At 44.1% G+C, this 16,239-nt stretch overlaps 1 protein-coding gene across 6 annotated transcripts in view; it reads left to right on the top strand.

The window, feature by feature from the left end:
* Positions 1 to 16,239, top strand: part of RAPGEF4 (Rap guanine nucleotide exchange factor 4) — a 316,664-nt gene that overhangs the window by 226,439 nt on the left and 73,986 nt on the right. For 4 of the 6 annotated variants that reach the window (XM_067741521.1, XM_067741520.1, XM_067741525.1 and 1 more), the window contains 4 exons: positions 3,503 to 3,556; positions 3,867 to 3,973; positions 7,785 to 7,906; positions 9,498 to 9,681. In XM_067741521.1, coding sequence (XP_067597622.1) covers positions 3,503 to 3,556; positions 3,867 to 3,973; positions 7,785 to 7,906; positions 9,498 to 9,681 — 467 coding nt within the window. The remainder of the gene's footprint in view (positions 1 to 3,502; positions 3,557 to 3,866; positions 3,974 to 7,784; positions 7,907 to 9,497; positions 9,682 to 16,239) is intronic. The other 2 variants (XM_067741524.1, XM_067741523.1) reach the window with 1 other exon arrangement.

Raw genomic sequence — 16,239 nt, 5'->3', positions numbered from 1 at the left:
AAATAAGCAGATACAAAAGCAATAAAGTCATACTCCCTATGGAAGGGGCCCCTGAACAGGCATTGGCAGTGACTTTGTGTCCCAGGGACCCGGCCTACCTGTCACAGCCCTCTGCCTCACAGCGCATGGCTTCTAGGCACCAACGTAGCTCTTACATCATAGAAGCTTGCCTAACTGAATAGGGATGGAGTCCCTTTCAAAGACAAGTGTTAATTCCCCTCCCCCCCAAGTAAAACTTTCCCTGCTTTCACCCTGTGTGTGTTCCTTGGAGGTTTTATTTAAATAAAGGGACTGTCCCCATCTCAAAGCATCTATTCATTATATTGCCTCCAAACCTAAAATCTCTGAGCCAGGGAAGGTTCTGAGAATGCTGCCTTTCAACAGATTAAACAGCCTCTTGGTCCTGGTATTATCTCGCTAAAAGGCAACCTGTGTACGTTTTGCTCCTTTAGAAGTTGCAAATCAAAGGAACTGGTTGAAGTCTGATGCTTCCCCTGCTTTGGTAATAGTTTCCTTTCAGGGCTCCAAGGAAGCAAAAAGGGAACTGTCCAACCAAATTGACTACCTAGGGACCACTTGTTAGCATTTTGCTTAAATATAGTCATTTTTGTAGAAACAAATAAACAGATGCAATCTTCAAATAATGTTTCATCGCGCCTACCAAAGAGTAAACATTCATCAGTTATCCTCAAGCACGGGCATCTTCTTGACCTCTGGCTCAGCCAGCCTCTCAAAGACTACTGCAAAGGGAAACAGATGTGTTTTTTTCCATAGGAAAGAAAAGGTTACCTCAGAAGCTTATCCTACATTCATCTGCTCTAGACCACATATACCTACACTTCCTTCTTCTAAGACAGGAAGAAGAAATGGGTTTCTGCTGTTATTTTCAAGAATAGCCAGAGGCTTCTACAATTTGGATGCATAACCAGGCACAGTCCTAGACTTATAAACCAACCTGCGTGATGTAAAGAGACAAGGTGCATGAGTACTGGGAACTCACAACCTGGAAATAATCAACTGTTTTGACTGCACACATTTCCAGCGCCCTGGTGCATGCTGGCCTCCCCCCTTTTGAACATGATTCCAGGTGATTTGGCATCACGGAATTCTCTGTCTTTTTTGAGGAGGTGGTACAGGGAGTCTGTGAGCTCATGGTCCCTTTCCCATGAAAGGTCTGCCATAAGAGAGCGTGGGCTACTTCAGGACAGAGTCGGTCTCTGTTTAAAGCTGCTATTGAATTTGACCAGATTGACATTCCTTGGTCTATGCTAGTTGTAAACAGAATGCTGCTCAAATATTATAATATTGCTTGACATTTGTGCTCTAGTGATTTCGAGAGGAAGAAAAGGTCTAGATGCCAGCAAGGTGATGACAATGTTTCAGTTCAGTGCGATTTCATTCTAAATCTGTGTCTCATCTATGCTGTTCTTAAAACTTAGGATTCTTTTCCCTTTTTTCCTTAATTCTATTATAATATTAAAAGCAGAAACCCATCTGAAACTTATTGTTAATAAAAAGGAAGGCATAGGGCTTCCCTGGTGGCGCAGTGGTTGAGAGTCTGCCTGCTGATGCAGGGGACACGGGTTCGTGCCCCGGTCCGGGAAGATCCCACATGCCGCGGAGCGGCTGGGCCCGTGCGCCATGGCTGCTGAGCCTGCGCGTCCGGAGCCTGTGCTCCACGGCGGGAGAGGCCACAGCAGTGAGAGGCCCACATACTGAAAAAAAAAAAAAAAAAAAAGAAGGCATATGTTTATACATGTATATTCATATTTAGGTACCTAAAGTATTTAAAATTAATATTGACTTTTCATTTTCCCTATTGATTATATATTAAGACAAAGGAAAAACCTACCAATTTATTTTCAATGCAATGGCTTCTATTTGCAAAAAGTATGGGTTTTTAGTATAAAGTATAGTAATCTCTGTGTTAGTTTTCTGTGACTGCTGTAACCAATTGTGTAAGCCACAAGCTTAAAGAAACACAAATGAATAACCTTACAGTGCCGTAGTTTAGAAGTCTGAAGTTGGTCTCACTGGGCTATAATCAAGGTATCAGCAGGCCCGTTCCTTCTGAAGGCTCCAGGGGGAAATCATGTATTGTTCCGCCTTTTCCATCTTCCAGAGGCTGCCCTCACTCCTTGGCTCTTGGCTTCCTCCACCATCAAAGCCAGCAAAATCGGACTGAGTCCTACTCCCACTGTTAGCTCTCTGGTTCCAACTCTTCTGCCTCCCTCTTCCATCTTTTAAGGACCCTACAATTACAGTTACATTGGAGCCACCTAGAAACATCAGAATAATCTGCTTATTTTGATCCTTAACTAAATCACATCTGCAGAGTCCCTTTTACCATGTAATCTAACATATTCATAGCTTCTGGGGATAAGGACATGAACATCTTTGGGGGCCATTATTCTGCCCACCGCAATCTAACAGGTAAATGTACTACTTACCTTCTGGAAGTGGCATAAACAGCGTTGTGTTGATGGTTCTATCACCACCTTTGACAGAATGTATCTTTGCCATTACCAGATATTTCAGAAAAATAGAGTGAAGGGGTTTCAGTAGGACTAGGGGCCTCAGCTGTGTAGCTGTGTAGCAAGTCATTTCCCTGGGATTCCAATTCAGCACCTTCATCTGAGGAATGTGGATAGCTCTACGGGCTTTATCTAAATCCTAGAGCTGTTCTGATAGTCGCAGAATCCTGAAAACTTTGTATACCACTTTGCAGATGAAAGAGATGGTACACTAGCTGCCCCGGTGCGTTCCAGGAACTTGAGTATGTAAAACCACAAAGAAGCATCATTTAAAAATTAAAACTTTGGGCTTTCCTGGTGGCACAGTGGTTGAGAGTCCGCCTGCCGATGCAGGGGACATGGGTTCGTGCCCCGGTCTGTGAAGATCCCACATGCCACAGAGCGGCTGGGCCCGTGAGCCATGGCGGCTGAGCCTGCGCGTCCAGAGCCTGTGCTCCGCAACGGGAGAGGCCACGACAGTGAGAGGCCCGCGTACCGCCAAAAAAAAAAAAAAAAAATTAAAACTTTCTAACAATACAAATTGCAGGAAGAGAATCTTAACTACATGAGAGAGGATGAAGTCGCTCATTTCCATTCTAAATCAGTCCTTTATCCCTATCCCCTGAGATAGGTCATTTTAATTTGTATTCACGTTTATCTTTTGTTTTGTCCTCTGCCCTGATGTTTGTTATGCTGTGGGTAGGTATTGATTCCCTTCTCATTAAGCCTGCAAACATCTAATCATTCCTATCTGTTTGGTTGTTTTCATTTTTAATAATTTACGTTTAAATTTTGGCAAATCGAATGGTCTTAATTTTGCCCTTTGAATGCCTGTGCATTCAAGTTCTTTAGGCAGATTTTCTCTCTTGCTTTTTTAATCCTATTTTGAGTTTTATAAAAATGGATGTTTCTTGTTATTCCCTGACCCATAATTTTCTTCAGTGAGCTTTTTGTTTAATTTTCTTTTGCTTTAACATTTTATTTTTCAGACACCTCTCATTGAACCTCACGTTCCTCTTCGTCCTGCTAACACCATTACCAAGGTAATGGGATGTAGGTGGGTTGATGAGCCAGCAGAGCTAGCTTCTTAAGTAACCACTGGAAGTGGTCCATATGTCAGAGCATCACATCAAGAAACTGTGGATACAGTTTCTAGAAACAGTATATATCGGTGTGTCTCAGTTTTCAGTGTAAAACAGTGACATGTCACACGAGTGAACAATGCAAATGTACAAGTGGATTGTATTTTTCAAGTAAAAGTCAGATTGGAAAGTGATTTAGTGATGCATCTGGTTTGTTTTCCATTTTTAACTCTCCTTTCTCTTCCCCTCCTCCCATCTGATTAAAATTCAGGTTCCTTCAGAGAAGATCCTCAGGGCTGGAAAAATATTACGAAATGCCATTCTCTCTCGAGCACCTCACATGATAAGAGATAGAAAATACCACCTAAAGACATACAGGTATGTGCAATAATTCTAAAGGCTATGGCCCCCTCAGATTAGTGATTAGTGAAGTTAGAACAAACTTGTGTTTCCCTGTTTTCCATCCATGGGCAGCATGTTTTATAATCCTCCAGGTTCTGGAAGTTAAGCTTGTCTTGGATCCCCACTTAACTCTAATTAGCCCTCATATTCCCAGGAGTTACTCCTAAACTAATTTGCTTAGACATTGCTTTAACTGTGATGAACATAGAAAACTTTTGTAATTCTGTTTGCTGAAGTGTATTTTAGGAAAACTACTAGATTTAGATGAGATTCAACTAACATCTACTAAGTGTTCATTTGTACTTGAAGCCCTGTACCAGGCCACTTTATATATATATATATTATCTCATTTCATCCTCATCACAACCTGCGAGGTAGGTGTGTGGCCATTTTTCAGATGATAAAACTGAGGCTCAGAAGAGATTAAATAGTTTTCCTTGACCAAGTCACAAATCTAGTGAATGGCAGTGCCAGGATTTAAACCAAGGTTGGTTTATTTGCAAGTTTCATTCATTCATTCTGTCATTCATTCATTCCACACATTTATTAAGTACCTACTGGGCACCAGGCATTATTCTGTTCCAAACCCTAAGGGTACAGGAGTGAAAGAAATATAAAATGCCCTTTACATAATTTACTTTCTAATGTAGGATTCCATTCTAGTATGCATATAATAAGATATGCAACTCTGTTTCACCTCTGTAATCATATAGAATAAAGACCCATTCTAGCTGCCACTGGAGTTAAGAAATGATAAAGACAGGGGCTGTATGATTTAGTCGACCTTCTGGAATGACTGAACCATGGTGGGTAAATGAAGGATTCATGTCTAATCTTTAACTTTTGATTTTATCAACTCAGCAGCGGTTTAGGAACTAGAACGTCCTGTCTATGGCACAAAAGCCTTCACTCCCTCTCCCTGCGCCCACGGTTCAGACTCACAGCCCTCTTTCAGCAATCAGTCGGACTCTCTCATTTAGCCTTGTTTAGACATGACCTCAGAACCCATCAGACTTAGCATGAGTCAAAACCCATTTGACTCACGTGAACCAAGTTCATAAGACACAGTGAAAAGCTAGAATACAAATTTTAAAGTTACCACAAAGGATACATATATATATCTTTCTAGTGACCATCAACCATGATAGTACCTGTAAAATTATACCTGGTTTACCCTAGAGCAAACCTTCCAGTATATGTACCTCAAATCCAGTCTCTTTCCCAAGGACAGAGATGGAAACACGTTGCAAATGCTTTCTCTTTGGATCACTTTTTCGGCACTCCCTGCAAACTAACACTCTTCTGCTTGCATTTGTCATGAATATGCTTATAAGACCAAAACTGGCAGCTTGTTACATTTAGATTGGCCTCTTCTTGATAGAATTCTGGAAATGAGATGGGATTTGAGAAACACTTTAATCGGTAGCGTGCTCCTCTTAGGGCATGTTCCCTCTCTTAAGACCGATTGCTCCCCTTGCCCTTTTAATGGGGATATTTACCAGCTACCATTTTGGTTGATTACATTTGGAAGCCTTTTCCTTCAACTCTGGAAGTTCATTCTTTTTTTGGCATCTGTAGTTCCTACACACTGTTACAGTTTTGAGGGAAGTAAAGGTTAAACTCATGTGTCCATGTCCTCAGAGTTCAAACTCTTTAACTCATTAAGTAGATCTCAAACATCTCATACAGCTAAAGGACCTTTTTCTTTTTACATTTATATTCCCTTAGTTTAAGAGGTGATTATGCTTTCCCAAGTCTTGACTTGCATTAGGGAAATTCCATTAAAGATGTCATCTTTGGTGACAAATAACGGGAGCTAGAAGTCAGAAACCATAATCTCTTTCTTGCACCATAGTCCTAAGATTTTAACCCCCTGAAATATAGGTGTTACGTCTATTCCACACCCTATGACACAAATTAATGATCTGTTGATAATGACCCGTGGACGCAACCGGAAGCCAGAGGCATGATTTCTTTTTCCTGCAGGACATTTTGAGTGCCTGGTCCCAGATCTTGTTTCCAGTCCCATCCTCTCCCTCCCTCCTGTTTTCACCTGCCGCCACTTCTACCATTACTGCAGTGCAAAGGGATTGAAGTCTCCGCAGATGCAGCCTCACCCCCCCGTGATCACCACACTAGAGATCAGCTGTCGATTTTAAAATAGCTAAAGATCATTAATAGAGAGGAAACCCGGTGATTCCACCAGCCACAAGTGGCACAGCTGTGTGTCTTTGTTCTGTGTTCTGACTGCAAGACTCTCACACCCTGTCCCAGGGCCGAGAGGCTCTGGGATCCTCTCAACACCATATGCTCTTTTTAGTAAAAGTAATCATTGAATTAAAAGCCACATGAAATCGATTTTTTTATACTTTTACATGACTTTTCCCATTAATAAATTCTCAAATTAGATGAGGAACATGACACATCATACGTTTGGTTCACAATGAATAGTAACTAGGTGCCTCTTTGCCTCTTGAAGCTCTAAAGTGTAGGTATGGACTGTAATCAGAGCAGTCCTAGAAATCTAACAGCTTTCTCAGGACATCCTCCTTGTGGTGTAGTCTTGGGTCAGACCCGAATCAGGACATCCCAGGAGTTCTGATAGATTTCAGAGTTCCTGGAGTCTTAGGACTGGACATGGCCTTTGAAGCCATCTTTTCCTCCTCTTTTCTTTTACACATGAAAAAACTGAGAACCAGAGATTTGAAACGATATGGCCAGAGTCACACAGCTAATAAGTAGTAGACCTGGTGCTGGATCTCATGACTTCTCCCAGGCTAGGCTCTTCCTAAAGTGCACCAGCACTGGGAATCTCCTCCAGTTCCCACTAGAGAGGAGCTCCCTGGGCTGGAACCAGCCTTAGTGCCCCAGAGATGGTGGCATCCTCAGCACAGGAGGGGAGGTCACCAGTGACTCAGACCCAGCTGCAGGCAGCCAGCTGCTCTGAAACTCCCTGCTTATTCCCGTCCCTTGGGATTCCTCCCCCGGACTTCAAGATCCCATTTCCTCCATTGAACAGTCATGCCACGAGCACCCCGCTCCCCACTGAAGGTTTCCTAATACGTGTGTATAGTTATATGTTTCCGAACTAACACACGTAGTTTGCCCATCCTGACCAGCTTACCACAGAGGGTCATCATAGGGATGAACGCGTGCCTGTACAGAAAGGATCTGGAGCTCTTCAGATGACAGGCTCTGTCGAAGTGCAGATGCTCATTGCATCACACTTTTTTCAGAGATTTGCATCGCTAATTGCTTGTTTCTCCCAGCACCCCTCTGAGGAAGCTCAGTAGTATTACTTGAAAACAGAAAGTGCTATATAATTTTGCATTTACACATAGCCTTTCACGGAGCACCTCCTAGGGCCTCACAGACCTTAACTCACTCCTCAAAAGGCTCCAGTGAAGGAAGTCAGAATTATGCTTTGCCTTCATTTTACACTGAGATTTTTCTGGGACCGGCTCAAGAGTTTCTGGCCCTGGGATTCTCTTGCCAGGTCACGCTCCCCGTCTAGCTGCCCTTTAGTCTCCCCTGGGGCTGCTGCCTGTAATGCTCTTTCGTTTAGCCAGCCTTGCCTAGAAGGTTCTCTCGTGAGTTGAGTGGTTTTATTGGTTTGTACAAAAGTTTGAGAACCTGAGGCCACATCACGCAGTGCTTTGTTTGCCATGAGACCTCTTAGGGTGGAAGAGCGTGGAGCCCTGTGGGAGGGTCTCCTCTCAGAAGCCATCTTCCGTCCTTCATCTGCAAGGGGGTGACTTCCCCTCCTTTGTGTCCTCCCGCTCCTTAGACAATGCTGCGTGGGGACCGAGCTGGTGGACTGGATGCTGCAGCAGACTCCGTGTGTTCACTCCCGAATTCAAGCTGTTGGCATGTGGCAAGTCCTGGTAGAAGACGGTGTTCTCAACCACGGTAAGATGAGCCACGGTCCCTGGAAAACCCTCAAGAAATGCTAGGAAGTGCACTTCCCTAGGTAGGTTGTGGCTGAACTCCCACATGGGCCAGAAAGAATTATGATCCCTTTAGGGACCCGCAGAGCTAGCATCTTCATTCAGCAGTACAAATGCAGCAAGTGGATGCCGTTGACTGCAGTGTTCCACCATTGTACCTTCCTAACTTGGGAGAGCGGATGAAGGGAAAATGAAATTGAAAGCCGAGTGCGTCAGTTCCAATTATGTTTATTAGTTTGCATTCACGGTTCATCAATAGCATGGTTATACTCTGAGCATTGCATAGCAGTCCTGATGCAGGGGCCGACGGAAGAGCAACAGAGCATGTGGCCGGGCTGATAATATGAAAGAGAGTACTGAATTCAGAAGCTGAGTTTTCTGGGAGAGCCAGTTTTTTTGTACCCACACGTAGTAGCAGGAGTGTGCTCTGTGGCGTAGCCCCTGATAGCCACAGGGGCTCTCACTGAGCAGAGTAGCTATTCAGGACTGGAGTGGAACTGTGATTGAACTCCTCATGCCATTTGTTTAAAGATCACTTTTCCAAACTGACAAACTATTAAAATCATTAATTTTTAAATACCTGGGAATCTAATGATGCTCTTGCCAGTGTTTTCACAGACTTTACTGTGTGTACAAATCATCTGGAACTCTTGTTAAAATGCGGATTCTGATTCAGCAGGGCTGGGATGGGTCCAGAGAGTCTGCATTTCCAAAAGCTCCCAGACGACGCTGATGCTGCAGTTCCAGGGATCATATTTTGAGCAGCAAGGATCCTCCCACTCCTCCTTATCTTTGGATAGGGTTGATGCTCCCTCCTGAAAAGGGGCTTAAGAGCTTTAAGACACAGAGATGAGGGATTCTAAGCCAAGTTTATGACTTTGTCCTACTGAGATCTAAATCTTCTTGTTTAAAGGGAATAAGAGAGAAAAAAAAAAAAAACTCTTTAAAACTTGAACTGGAAGGAAATTACCATAATATCCTAGGGGTATATGACCTAGATGTTTGGTATATGACCTAGATGCTTGGTCTTGTCAGCTTTGTTCAGACAATTTAATTTTTTAACTGCAGACAGACGTGTTTATAAGCAGTACACATAGAAAGAAAAACATCAATTCTGATCCTGACGAAGTCGGGTTTTCTGTTTTTTGCTAAGTCTGTACTTTGAAACAAACAAACAAACATTATAGAGCATGATCTGGTAGTTGGTTATTTTCCTGTTTAGGACGGATATCCCACATGCTAGAAAATGTCACCAAGGCAATTCTTGCTGGTCAGAGTGCTCATCTCAGGAAAGCTGGCAGGTTCTCATACGAGAGTCCCAGGGCAGCTCAGGAGATGGGCGGGTCAGAGAGGGCTGTGAGGTGCATGACTGCAGCCCGGAGGTCGCATCCTACAGCTGCACCCGCCTGGGTGAGGCCGAGGGAGACGGGTGAGGAGTCTCACCACTTTGCTGCCACTTGGCTCTCTTGCCCGACACCGTCCATCCGTTTTTGGTAAACGGGCCCGTGAGGCAGAGGTGCAGCAGCTAACGCTTGCCTCCGTGTTTCCCCTAGTGGACCAGGAGCATCATTTCCAAGATAAATATTTATTTTATCGATTTCTGGATGATGAGCATGAGGATGCCCCTTTGCCTACAGAGGAGGAGAAAAAGGAGTGTGACGAGGAGCTGCAAGACACCATGCTGCTGCTGTCGCAGATGGGCCCCGACGCCCACATGAGGATGATCCTCCGCAAACCGTGAGTGAGACCGTGCGGCTCCCCCTGCTGGTCACCCGTGCAAAGGTGCACACCTGGGCGGAGGAAAGCAAGGCTGACTTCAAAAGACGTGGCCGGGCTTCCCTGGCGGCGCAGTGGTTGAGAGTCCGCCTGCCGATGCAGGAGACGTGGGTTCATGCCCCTGTCTGGGAAGAGCCCACATGCCGCGGAGCGGCTGGGCCCGTGAGCCATGGCCGCTGAGCCTGCATGTCTGGAGTCTGTGCTCCGCAACGGGAGAGGCCACAGCAGTGAGAGGCCTGCGTACCGCAAAATAATAATAATAATAATAAACACTACATGGGACAACACTGAGCGGGTTAAACTACATGAGCCACAGTTTGGGGAGAAAAGAGAGACTCGTGGGCTTCCCTGGTGGCGCAGTGGTTGAGAGTCCGCCTGCCGATGCAGGGGACACGGATTCGTACCCCGGTCCGGGAAGATCCCACATGCCGCGGAGCGGCTGGGCCCGTGAGCCATGGCCGCTGAGCCTGCATGTCTGGAGTCTGTGCTCTGCAACGGGAGAGGCCACAGCAGTGAGAGGCCCACGTACCACACAAAAAAAGATGTGGCCTTCCTTCCCCCAGGGCCAAAGGAGAGATGCTGAAGGAGTGACAGATATGTCTGCCTCTTGTGTTTGAGCCAGATAGTTCCACTTCCCTTTTGCATGAGTTAAAGCTAGAGAGATTTCTCGCAGTTGGCTCGGGGTGTCAAAACTGGGTACACGTATTAAATGACCTTTGGTCCATGAAAAACAAACTGCTCTGCTTCTGTGCCAGACTGTGGAAGCCCCTTTCTTCCTGATGCAATAGGACAGAGGTCGTCAGAACCATTAGACCTCATACCTGTGCTTGTATGCCTACTTTCATTCATTCAGCACATACTTTCACCCCATGTGGAGGCTTCTGCTCCTTAGCTTAAAGACACATTCTTTTTTTATTTTTTTTTAATTGAAGTATAGTTGATTTACAATATTGTGTTAGTTCCTGGTGTACAACGAAGTCATTCAGTTTTATATTTTTTTCAGATTATTTTCCACTGTAGGTTATTGTGAGATATTGAATATAGTTCCCTGTGCTCTACAGTAAATCCTTGTTGTTTATCTGTTTTATGTATAGTAGTTTGTATCTATTAATCCCATAGTCCTAATTTATCCTCCCCCCTCCCTTTCCCCTTTGGTAACCATAAGTTTGTTTTCTATGTCTGTGAGACTTTCTGTTTTATATATAGATTCACTTGTATTACTTTTTAGATTCCACATATAAATGATACCATATAATATTTGTCTTTCTCTGAGTTACTTCACTTAGTATGATATACTCTAGGTCCATCCATGTTGCGGCAAATGGCATTATTTCATTCTTTTTTATACCTAAGTGATATTCCATTGTGTGTGTGTGTGTGTATATATATATTTATACCACATCTTCTTTATCCATTTATCTGTTGATGGACATTTAGGTTGTTTCCATGTCTTGGCTATTGGGAATAGCGCTGCTATGAACACAGGGCTGGATGTATCTTTTCGAATTAGAGTTTTTATCTTAAGGGCGCATTCTTAAGAGAGCACCACTGCTCCATTAAACTCTTCAAGGCCTCCAATCAGCCAGTGAGCTGTTCCCTCCCTTCCAGCTCAGTGGAAACCCACCTGACCACCAGCTAAAGTTGAGGACTCCGATGAGTTTTATCTGATCAATCCAGAAAGAGTATATTGAGCCCCTCATCTGTTCAGAGCACTCAGCTAATTGCCACAGGGCATATGAAGAAGGGTATATGCCTCAGTCCCAACCTCAGGGAGACCTTTTCAATGAGGGGTGACTTGGCCCCTGGATCTGAAACCACTGCACACAGAGCTTATGTTTTTCTGCTGGAAACGAAATCCCTCTCCACCCGGCAACCGGTGCGCGCCAGCTGTGGGTGTCGACCCCGAGTCACTGGCTTGGCCGACCTCCATTCGTCAGCGGGGCTCGACAAGAGCCTTATACTTTGCCCGTCTCGCGTGTCCCCTGGGCGCTTCCAAGAGCGAGGTGTCCCTCAGACCAGCTTCCCGGCGTGGGCCCCGCACACCAACTCACAGCAGCCTCTCACCGCACCCTCCTTCCCTTTCCCCAGGATTCCCCCCTTTCCCTTGCCCTTACTCCATGCTGCAAAAAGGCTCTTCAGCATAGCTCGTTTTTCGGTCACACCGTGACCCCTTTGTCACAACTTCCTCTCGGGTCTCAATGTCCTGCGCCGTGTGTTTCAGAGGCCTTCCCTCCACCCAGTTAGCGTCGTCATCCTTAACTCCAGAGCCATGGTTTTTAGCTCCTTTAACCTCAAAACGCTTTCTTCAAACAAAACGGTTGCTGGAAAATCCAAAATATCAAACAGAAAACCCAGAGCTTCACTGACCTTCATGCGTCGTAGCCAAGAAAACTGCCCAGGAATTTATGTTTTCTCCGCCCTGAAGGACCACAGGGGTTGGGGAGCGACGGGAGAATCCCCAGGCCTTGGGGAACTCCGATGAAGGCCCCCACTCTAAACCGTGTCCTCCTTCCTGTGAGACTGCTTCCCCTCTCTCTTCCCCACACCCCCGTGTCTTACTGTCCTTCGTTTACCTCATCATTCGCTGGCTTCATCCCTTCTCGCTCTTCTTGCTGCCATCTTCGTTCAAGCCCACATCACACAGTGGTTCTGAATCAGATGGGGACAGCCCCTAGGGGCATCAGGAAATGTGGGATGCTGAACACACACCAGTACCTAGAACCCTCCAAAACAAGCTGCCCTGAAAAGAATGCCCCTGTTGAGAAACATTATTGGAAACTGCGAGTTTCTTAAAGGCAAAGACATAGCTCATTTTACTTCATTCATTCATTCATTTAGTCATTTAACCAATATTTATTGAACATCTATTTTGTCCTAGATACTATGTTAGTTGCAAAGGCTGCAGCATTGAACTAGAGGGTTGCACCTCCTTCCTGGAGCTTTCTGTCTGGGACAGAAGACAGACCGTAAACAACTAGTTATGCAAGTAATCATTTAATCACCACTGCACTACATGCTACAAAGGAAAATGTAGTGTATGTTGATAGAATGTAATATGGAGAGGGAAATTGAACTTGTTGTGGAAATTAGAAAAGGCCGTATCCCTAGCTCTGTGCATTACACCAAGCTGACCGTCAGTAAACCTTTGCTTAGTGAATGAATGAATAAATGAACATTTAGCCCCAGCTCTGATGTTCCCTCAGCTCTCCCTTGCTTCAAGGGAGACAGAAATGCCATTCAATTCACAAATATTTTTGAGCATCTACCAAAGATGTTTTTAAAAAGCAGCAAAATGGTTCATGCCTTTGGAGAGTTTCTAATCCAATGGGATAGGCACTCCCAAATTAGATTCAGATGCAACAAACATATATTGAGTGCTGGTTGTGTGCAAAGCACCACGCAAGGGATGTTTGTGCTAATTGTTTGATTCACCCTCCCAAGAGCCTAAGAGCTGGGTTCATGAGTTACCCTTAGAAATAGGAGCCTGTACTTGTGCTTCTCTTTTCTTCCATACAGCATTGAATCGCATGATCCTTGGCAGCCCAAAGATTCTTCAGAGAAAATTACATTCCAAAGTTTGGACTTTTTTAACCTATCACTGGCCGCTAAAGTACAGGTTTCACCCGTATCCCAAGGTACATCATTTTGGGCGCCCTTGGGATCTTCCCATCTTTTCAGGTTTTATGAAACCTCAAATGTTGGAACTGGGCTGGTAGTTCTTTTGACTTGGTACTCTTAGATTTCCTTTCTATTGGAATGACAGCCCCTAAGAAATGGAAAAGTGAAAAAGAAGGAATCTAATTCTATGAGACAGACTTTCAAACTATACACACACACAAAAAAAAAACAAACAAACAACACCATTTTTTTGATCTGGAGCTTCTACTTTACTTTACTTAAGTGGAAAGAAAATAAGCTGAGATTATCAGGAATTGATGGTATCACTGCTGTCCTTGAAGAGAGCAGCTGAGCACTTTGCTCCTGGGAACTTGAGGGCATGTTCACAGGTTCTGTAAATGTTGACTTTTTACTGCCCAAACTGCCAAGTCATTAAGAAATATGGAGGCGTGAGATGCATTGGTTCCATATTGACCGGGGCGAGACCCCCCAGTATAGTAACTCAGCACAGCTGCATTTTATAATAGTCACCACTCCCAGAGAGGTTGCAGAACTCTGATAATTACTGAGAAAGAAATAACACAATATTCTTTGATGAGAAGATTACTTTGGGAATTTGATTGTATAATGAAGATGTTGCTTTGAAAGGTACTTCCTATTGTTCTCAATCTGAGACTCACTAGCAAAAAAAAACGTGTCACTTGTTTTGACAGGCTACTTAGAAAAATTCTCTGTTTATTACATTAACTGCAGCATTTTAACTGTCAGACTATGAAAGAATGTTCTGTAGTTTAAAAAACAGAATAGAGCTTCAGGGGAAATTTTTTGGCACACTCTTGTTGCTATTGGTATTGAAAAAAAACATACATTCTGAATGCGAAATTAGCTTTTTATGTGGTGGCAGGCAGAGTGACTCACAATGCCCATCCCGGTTTTACAGGTGCAGACCTGGATGGCATTTGGGGGCAAGTGCTATAGAACAGTGGCAGTTTGATGGTGCTGTTGTTGCGGCTTCCAGACAGGGCCATCAGACCTAAAATGAGCTCTTGGAGCTTATTGTTTTGATTTTGCTTTGTTTAAAAGTCTAAAAACAAGAGGTTACCCTACGGCAAATAGATACAGTGGAGACCCTTACCAGCAGAAACATGGACTCTGGCTACCTTTGAGCAGGTACTTTGGAGAGGGGCCATGGGCAAAGAGATGTGGAATGAGCAGGTAAGCAGGATGTTATGAACTTGAGGCCAGCTGGATAAAAAGAGACTTCAAGGAGACAAAGAAGGCCCTTGCCATACAAGCCTCCCAACTTCTCCTTCCAAGCAAAGTGAGACCTAGTGCTGCACTGTTTAGAATGATCTATCAGAAACCAGCCTAAAGGCGGGAGGGAAATGAAGAAGATGCCATTTCCCAAATCTAATTCTAGGTCTGTCTGCAATTTTGAAATTCCCTAAAAGCCTAGAAGCTTAAGACAGTTGGGCCTGAGCAGAAGGGGGGAAAAAAATGAAATTAAAAAAAAATATATATATAAACACATAAGAGAATTGTTGGTAGGTTATGGAGTCTTCCAAATGGGTCAGAAACTCATAAGCTTGAGTTCATTTATTTCATGTGATCAAGTAATATTTTCTAACATATCCTATGGGGCATAAGATTGAAAGGAAACAATTTAAGATAATCAAGTGATATGAGAAAATACCAGAAGGGGGAAGGAGGGTTGTTTATCAGTCAATTGGCTACATTAAGACAGCCTCCACCCTCTGTTCCACACACTTGCTCTAGAGGGCACTTGAGAGGCTATGTGTTTTCGTTAGCAGAGCCGGCTTTTTTTTTTTTTTTTTTTTTTCTTTTTTTTGCGGTACACGGGCCTCTCACTGTTGTGGCCTCTCCCGTTGCAGAGCACAGGCTCCAGACGCGCAGGCTCAGCGGCCATGGCTCACGGGCCCAGCCGCTCCACGGCATGTGGGATCCTCCCGGACGGGGGCACGAACCCGTGTCCCCTGCATCGGCAGGCGGACTCTCAACCACTGCACCACCAGGGAAGCCCGAGCCTGCTTTTAGTAGGGTCTTTACCTGTCCAAGCTGTTTTGGAAGGTGTGAAATTTGAAATCCTGATAGTTACAGGGAAATGTGTTTCCTCAGGGGAACCCAGATTAGCAAGCCTAAAATGAGTGGTGCCTAGGGGTTTGATTTCTGTTGAGATATGCCAAGAGAATGTTCAGAGTTATGAAGTCCATCCTCAGATGCAAATCAGATGAAAAGAGAAGCATGACTGGAAGACCTAATCTTTATGAAATTAAAAAAAAAAAAAAAGATTTTATTGTGATTCTTTTTCTTCACTGCGTGGCCAACTTTGCCTTTGTTTTTCCTGGAAAGATTTCTGTGCCCTAAGTGTAAGCTTGTGGAATTTACCAGAAGAAATGATTGCAGTAAGTGGGCCGTTCGTTTCTTGCGTTTAGATTTGCCTCTACCCTAGGAAAGCAATTTACCACTTATGCCTCATGTTTACATGCCCGGGAACCCAGCCATTGGATTGCTGCCATTAGGATTCAGATCTGGGAGACAGAAAGATGGGTGTAGCTGCCGTTTACAGTTTAGGGATCATTATTGGATCGCCTCAAGATTTGTATGACTTTTTACTGTTAAAGTCAATCTGTTCCTCGTTTAGAAAATTTGGAAACTACTGAAAAGAGTCAAAGAAGAATAAATAACACCTGCCAATCACATCTTCCAGAGATAATTATTATTAACGTTTCGGTGCCTATCCCTCTGGTTATTTTTCAGTCCCTAACTTTTTACACTTAATAATATGTCACGGCATTCTCTTTTAACCTTAAGTATTTTTTAAAGGTGGTATTTTTAATAGGTGCATAGTAGTCTATCCTCTGAATGTTCCTCAGTGCATTC

This window comes from Pseudorca crassidens, chromosome 6 (genome assembly GCF_039906515.1).
Source record: "Pseudorca crassidens isolate mPseCra1 chromosome 6, mPseCra1.hap1, whole genome shotgun sequence".
NCBI classification, from domain to species: domain Eukaryota; kingdom Metazoa; phylum Chordata; class Mammalia; order Artiodactyla; family Delphinidae; genus Pseudorca; species Pseudorca crassidens.
This window is presented reverse-complemented; position numbering and strand designations above follow the sequence as displayed.